Here is a 7,427-nt window from a genome sequence, read left to right as displayed (position 1 = left end):
TGAAGTTTAATGAGCCTTCTTGTTCTCAGTGCTCTTGAGCTCTAGACCGTGGGTTTACGGGAAGGCATGTGATGAGACTGTTTCACAGAATAATGACAGGAAACCTGTTCTCTTGGGGAGGGATTGGGAAAAAGTGCGAAAAATGTCCAGTTAAAAAGTTATGAATGGAGGTCAAAATCATAAATCACACTACTGAAACTTAAGACATCTATTTAAATGATTTTCTTTATTAATCTTAGCAAAATATATGTATCAATGATACAAACTCACTATGTTGTTCCGTTCTGGATATAACTTGGCAAAGAAAAACTCAATGTAAACGACATGGATTTAGTTTTTTTCACATTCACTGCACTTTATCAGGGTAGAAAGAAACTGCTATAAACTCTCAAATGACAATACAGGTACATTCCTCAAGTGCCATGCATGGTGAGGGGTTTAGAGGAGTAATGTTTGAACATGAAAGTTAAATGATACGCAACACAGTCATGTGACACACACTGTAAAGGTCCTTTTTGGGAAAACATTGAACCCTATTGGCCCGTGGAAAGTACCATCATGCATTGTGACCAACTGTCTCCTCTTTGTTGCCAATTCGAACTTAAAAGTTGGTGCAACCACCTCTTCAATTCCTGATTCTGCCTGTTCCTAGTATATGTCTTTCTTGAAGTCTCAAAAGTACATCCTCTCTGTGTTGAAGACCCTCAGTTTGGTCATGAAGTTGAAATAAACAAACGCTAGGCAGACCAGCAGGTTCTTCATCAGATAGAGAACGGGCGTGACGAAGCCAAAGAAGGCGATGAGGCCGACGCGCACAAAGAAGAACGGAAAGTCCTGCAGGGCCACTCCTAGTGAGGGGAGCAGCGGGCTGTGGGGCATGACCACGACCCGCAGGCAGGACAGGTAGCTGAAGATGTAGATGGGGAACACCCAGCCTGAGTAATAGACAAGGGGATGCCCCGCCACCCTCACCATCTCCACGGTATCCATCCAGAACATAAAGCTGTCCACGAACACATCGGCACGAGCGTCGCTGGCACACAGGAATCTCAGTGGACCCGTGTATTCGTACGGAGAAATATGGTACACTGAGGTGCTTGCAGATCGTGAGCTTAATCCAGAGATGCTAAACGGTCTCCCGGGGTTACCATGTATCCCTGGGAGGGTCCCGTTGGCTTCCGATCGGGCCCCTGGTCCGTTCTGGTTCCTGTCATTGCGCTGGCCTGGTACCGGTTGCATGGGATTTTTCCCAGCCTGCCCGGGCACAGATGGCCCCGGCCCGGCTGGGGTGATAGGCGATACTGGGGTTACCTGTTCCACATGTGTGAGGACTGTCGAGGGGATGTCGGCATCTCTCTCCATTTCATTAGCTGGGGAGAGAAAGTAAACATAATACAGAGAAAAGCACATTTCCTCAGTTACAACAACTTCTGGCACAGAGCCACAGTAGTTATTTTATGGATAAATTAACATCCATTTGTTGCATCCAGGCTCCTGCAATGTTGAAGATCGGGATCTAAAGCCCTCTAAAGGTGAGTGATTTGTGTGATGTGTTCAGAGAGCTCACTCACCATGGCCTGTCAGTCTGCAGTGGCGTATCCTCTCCACAACGTCAATACAGATGAGGGAGAAGAGGACTAGTGACACAGGGAGCTCCGTGAACGTATCATATGTCATGTTATTATTTATCTGAACCTAGGGAAACAGCGGGAAAATCACATGTTGATCATATAAGAATATTTAATGTGATTACTTCTAATCAATTTAGATCCCATCTCTGCACCAATGCTTTACGTCTACATGTCTGACCTCCTCTTGGTCTGTGGGCTAAATCACTTACAGCGCTGGTATTTCCCTGAGTCAGGACTTCATGCCAACAGGACAGAGAACAAAGCAGACAAGTTAGTCATCTTAGTAGAATTGATGGCCCTTGTGTAAAAGACACCAGATAAGCAAATGCCTAAAAAGGTCAGCTTGGACTCCAGAAAGGGCCACATAAAAAAAGCAAATGGGACCTGGGCCGCAGCCAGAGAGGAAGTGAAAAGGTGCCTCATGGACAGATGATATGACAGGGGCAGCTTGGACAGGAAGAGGAACCAAGCTGCTTATCAGTAGCTCCTTATCCATATTCATCCCCTGAGAGGCAAAGAGCTCCTCACAAATCATCACCTTTATTCCACTCACAGATGCCTCACACCGTGATTACGCAAATGTCTGGCGAATCACAGCGGTTATTTTTTGATGAGAGACACTATATTCCAAAACAACTACTACTCCTAAAACACATGACACACTACACATCTTGCTGTACCTCAGAGCTGGCGATGAGAAAGGCAAAGCAGGGTAATGTGGACAGGATCACATAAACGAGGGCCACAGGCCTCCTGATGGAAAGACAAAGGAGAGGAAAGAAGTAAGGAAGGAAGACAAAGGCAGTGCAGTCCAAACCATCAGGTCAGGTTCAGTCAGTTCTGCACTGCTCACCACAACACTGACATCAGGAGAAATGTAGAAACTCACCACTTCTTCCTCCCGATGAGAAACTTCTTCTTGACGAAGACCATGTACTTCATGGGTACCCAGACCAGCAGGGCGGTGGAGGTGACGTAGGCGATGGAGGAGGCCACGATCAGCCAGTAGGCCGTGCTGCCGTCTCGGGGCGGCTGCGCGGACGTTTTGACCTTTGCTACGATGACGGCGAACCTCTGCATGACGATGAAGAGCGGCACGCACAGGCCTGCGAACTGCAGCACCTCGCACAGGGCAAACTTGAGCGTCCTCCCCGAGCCCATGCTGTGGAGCTCAAAAAAAGAAGGGAGGGAGACGGGGGCTGTTGTCGCAGTGAGGCGAGCCCTGTCCCTCTGAGGGCTGGTCAGGCCTCGGACCGCTGCATTGTCTGCCCACCACTAGCATGTTCCACACAGCACAGCCCTGCTCTCTGCTCACCAACTGCTTACACTGCACTAGGCTTTGTGTACCATGCTGTGATGGGGATGTGACTGCTCTTCACATACTTCGCCTATGAAATAAAAATCTCGTTTTATCAGTCAACTACACAAACTAGATAACCTAAATTCATCGAAGTATCTGAAAAGCATGTAGATTTGCATTATTATACCCTTTATTCTCCAAAACCAGCAAACATAAATGGACTTGAGTAACACACACAGTGATTAAGAGCAACATCCAAAACACTTGTGGCTCTTATATGTATAGATCGCCCTCTAGTGGCAAAGTGTGATAAGTGTACAACAACATGTGCAAATCATGACAACAAATTCAGGTAAATGTAAAACAATCTTGTGTCTTTATAATGACAGTGATTGTAGTCTTTATTCCCTTGGCTACTGAGCTACTGAAAAGTTTCAATAAATAATCCATCTACACACACACATTATCTCACACCCGTATGTGACATTTGGATAATAACAATAATCAGAAATGTGCTGTTTACCTACATTACTAATTCATATTATTAAGTATTCTAATTTTTAGTACTTTAAAATAAATGTCTTATATTTCAATCGTTTTTTTTAGTATAATAAAAGTGTGGATTTTAATAAGTGTATTTCTAAAGTTGTGTTGCTTTCATTGGTCACTGTACATCATCCAACTGTTGCTACACTCTGCAACATGATGTTTTTACTGTTGAATGATCGTTAACACTGATCAAATAAGTCTGCATAGTACAGTCCACTACTTTGATAAGAAGGCCCACTTTGGCAACGCATAAACAAAAATGTTAATTACATCACCGGAGTATATACACTTAGTATTACAATTTACTTCACTACTGCACATTTATGAAGCAAATATTACTCTTATGAAAGGTGTAGGCAGTTGTGGTATTGTACTTTACGTTTTTGTTCCTCTCACACTATAACAACAAGAGTCCATTTCCCACCGACAGGCCACGCACTTGTTGCAGCACTAGTCCCGCGAGAGAGGGGCGCAGGGATGGATGACCCCGCTGCTCCCCTCCCCACCAGTCCCAGCTGTCAGCTCCCTTCCTGACTTGCCCACCCTGCCCCCGATACCATGGCGTCCAGCGAGGAGGACGGCACGGTTGAGGAGAAGGAAAACAACAACAAGAGGAGAACGAAAAGCGCCCTCGCTACAGCATGGCTCACTTTCTACAACATCGCCATGACCGCCGGGTACGTGCTTAATAATCCGCCCGCCGCCTATTAATAAGAAAAGCCCTGAAGTTAGCCGCTCCCTAAAACACTGTGTTGCCGTTTATAGGACTGAGTCTCTGTGGCCGAAAGTACCTGTTCAGCTCGCTTAATATAGCGGCCAACAGCAGCAGGGGAAACTTCAGTAAACTCTTTGATAGTCTGACAAAAAATAGAAATATAAGGGGGATTTGTGCGAGTGTTAGATAATGAATGGAAGGCGTTTGGTAAAGTGACAGGCTGGGGCTGAAGCCGTGTCCAAATAGGGCTGACTGTCAGCGTCAAGGCCCACAGTGCACCGCAGTTGCAGTGATAAGTATAGCCGGCGCGCGCTGACACTGGAGCTCAGCCCTGGGACACTGAAATGCTCAATGAGCAGATTTTTTAATAACAACATAACATAACATTTGTGAGTTGCAAACAGAAAATGTTTCATCGTGTTTTTAGGGTAAATTAGCAAGGCAAAACGATGGTAAATAATATGTCTCTGCTTAGTGACCTATGTGTAACTGAGCTGTCAGATCAGTGTGTTACTTCAGTAAAAGCAGCAATACAACAGTGTAGAAGAAAAATATCTGCACAAAATGATATAGCCCATTTATATCAGGTGTACTAGAAATGTATAGGAAAGTTGAAGAATGCAGAGAAATGGCTCAGTGTCTTTTCACATGCATTAATGAAATCAGGATTTGACTGGTGTATTTGGTTGAGCTGGAGCTGATTTCAACATATTGAAAAGGAATGGATCAGCTGTATTTACATAAACTATTGGATAGCTTGATTTATAATAAAACATTACGTTTTATTACGTTCAATTGTATTGGTGCAAACGAATCCTTAATGTATGTGTACAGTTGGCTTTAGTTACCATCATGATCTAACACTTGCAGCATTAATTGTTTATCATCACCATATCTTGTTTTATGTCATTATTCATTATAAAGCTATGCTTTTAGAACTTCAAGAGTCAAGAGGATATTTTTTAATTTACATCTTATAACATCACTTTACTGATGTAATCATCATACAGACATTAACTGAATACACATACTTACATAACTTACATAATCAAAAGTTAAACACAATGTATAGGCGTTATGTATCAATTACAGCACTGGCAACAGGGTCAGTTTCTTAGTCATCATATCGAAAATAAAGACACGTTTTCAACCATTTCAGCTCCTGTCATGACATTCTACCTTTTTTGGTCAATTCACTTGAAAAAAAAGAGAAAGGAACCAAGAATATATTCAGCAAAAGCAATCATTGCGTTGCATCACTGTAAACCTTACAGTTGTTAATACAATTGATCCTCTTAACAGTTCTTTGAGACATTCTTTCATGGCTAGTCATTATGGGGCCCAGCTTCAGTTTATTGTATTGTATGTTGCGCAGAGAGGGAGACAGCATGACAATGTGTCTTTTAGAGTGTTACACATGATTGCATTTTGGTAGAATTTATAAATTATTTATAGGCCTACTAGAAATTATTTCAATAGCAGTCCCAAGAGTTGGCTCCACCAACACATACAATTGTAGAAATATGTGTTTTCATTAACTCACGCAAGTGCTATCGTTTGAAATCTTGAGTAACTAGCAAGAGCCAAGTGTTGCCAACTCTTTTCCAACAATAAGTAGCTAGCAGCACTAGCTCCCAAAGTCGCGAAAAAAGTATAAAAGTTTGCAAACTGAAAGCCTGTCCCATTAAACTTCCCTCCAAAACCCCACCGCAAAAAAAAAAAAAAAAGTAAACATAATATAGTAAACGTTAACAACACACGTTGCTAATGTACGTAGACAACTCACGGCTGCCATGCATGGGGAAGACTCCGGTCCGGTGACGCGTATAGGTGCACGAGCGCGTACAGGTAGACGGCGCTGATAGACAGGTAAGGCGGCCGCGGCCGTCCAATCACTTCATTTGGGCCGAATGGCATGATGGGACGGATTTATTATGTCCTGCGTCACTGCTGAAATTGGGTCAAATGGAAACTGATTTAAATGTATTAATATGCTAATATGTCGTATTATACACATTTTCTTTTTTTATGAATTACTTCCGTGGGCTTTCTGTAATGTTTTCCACCATAGAAGATGCTCATTTACTTTTCAAATATCGTTTTTCTTTGACAAAAGTACTAAAATAAGTCAATAATCGCCATCTAGGCTATTGTCAAGGTAGGGCAATTACAAGTTATGAGCTAATATTTGCATCTCTTACTATTGTTGTATAATTTTATGGTAAATTGACTGCATTGTCCATTGTTCATTCACACTACTTTGGTGATGATGGCGAGACAACTAAACAATATCTCGTTTCTCCTGCTCTTTATTTTCCTATCTGAAGCAATACGATTAAGACTAAACGGTTGACACATTTAGATAGATGTGTATGTGACATCTATGAGAAGGTGCTGTATGTTTATTCAGGGTGTCCGCGGGGTCTTAAAAAGTATTAAAAGTTGATAAATCAATTTAGCGAAAATTAAGGCTTTTAAAAAGTATTAAAAAGTATTAAACGGCATTTTCCAAGGTATTAAGAAGGTCCCACAGCAACGACAACATGAAACACCCTTTAATTTACTGAAACGACATGTCGGGAAACCCCCTCAAGGCGGCCCCATAGCGCGCCGTAAAATGCTGCTTCTTATTTTAAGTTTCGTTGCCTTGCTCCGCTCTGGGGGGGGGGGAGTCCCAAGGTGGGTAGACCGGCATACGCAACGCTCTGGGGGTCCAACGGCTCCGTGTGTAAGCCCTATAAGATCATTTTCTGATTACGATGAAATAGCCCGCCTCCCTCTCCCAACGTCTCCTGCTGCTGCTGGGCTGTCAGAGGAGGGGGAGGAAAAGAGAGGCAGGCACCGTTTATTAAACATTATTATACAGAGAACAGAGTCGTCATCAATTTGTTTTAAAGCTCAATAAATAACAAAGAAGACCTCTGATCGGCACTTTTCTAATTTTGTACGGAAGATTTAAACTTTAACGGACATGTTGACCGGCGGAACATTTTTTTTAACGGAAACTCTGCCGCACGGTCCCCTCGAAGAGGCGGAGAGGTGGGTGTTTTTCATCTGCTGGTGGACTACCTGAGAGATACAGCAGGAGAACACGTCGTCCACCGCGGAGAATAAACAGAAGGGCAACCATGGCAACCATGCTCCGGGGTCTTCTTCGCTGCTTTTTGGTGTATTTGTGGCGGCAGCAGCGCCACTTACAGGCCTGGCATATGTACTACAGTCGTTTCCAGCA

The 7,427-nt window shown here is 43.3% G+C and overlaps 1 protein-coding gene across 1 annotated transcript; it reads right to left on the bottom strand.

The window, feature by feature from the left end:
* Window positions 1-226: 226 nt before the first annotated feature.
* Window positions 227-4,502, bottom strand: LOC104961611 (transmembrane protein 236-like). The gene is made up of 5 exons (XM_010789943.1): window positions 3,860-4,502; window positions 2,521-3,019; window positions 2,312-2,384; window positions 1,572-1,695; window positions 227-1,370 (listed from the first exon to the last, which is right to left on the bottom strand). The coding sequence occupies exons 2-5, from the start codon at window positions 2,790-2,792 to the stop codon at window positions 673-675; spliced, it is 1,167 nt and encodes a 388-aa protein (XP_010788245.1). The 5' UTR covers window positions 2,793-3,019; window positions 3,860-4,502; the 3' UTR covers window positions 227-672.
* Between the last annotated feature and the right edge of the window lie 2,925 nt (window positions 4,503-7,427).

Source organism: Notothenia coriiceps, unplaced genomic scaffold (assembly GCF_000735185.1).
Source record: "Notothenia coriiceps isolate Sejong01 unplaced genomic scaffold, NC01 NC01_scaffold00033463, whole genome shotgun sequence".
NCBI classification, from domain to species: domain Eukaryota; kingdom Metazoa; phylum Chordata; class Actinopteri; order Perciformes; family Nototheniidae; genus Notothenia; species Notothenia coriiceps.
Note: the sequence above shows the minus strand (reverse complement) of the source record. Positions and strands in the feature narration are given on the sequence as shown.

Bases quoted from the DNA above. Each gene is read 5' to 3' on its own strand.
- LOC104961611 (XM_010789943.1), bottom strand. From the start codon at position 2,792: ATGGGCTCGGGGAGGACGCTCAAGTTTGCCCTGTGCGAGGTGCTGCAG. The intron at 2,385-2,520 runs GTGAGTTTCTAC...TCTTTCCATCAG, and splicing joins CTCATCGGGAGGAAGAAGTG to GAGGCCTGTGGCCCTCGTTT. The intron at 1,696-2,311 runs GTACAGCAAGAT...CTGTTTCCCTAG, and splicing joins TTCTCATCGCCAGCTCTGAG to GTTCAGATAAATAATAACAT.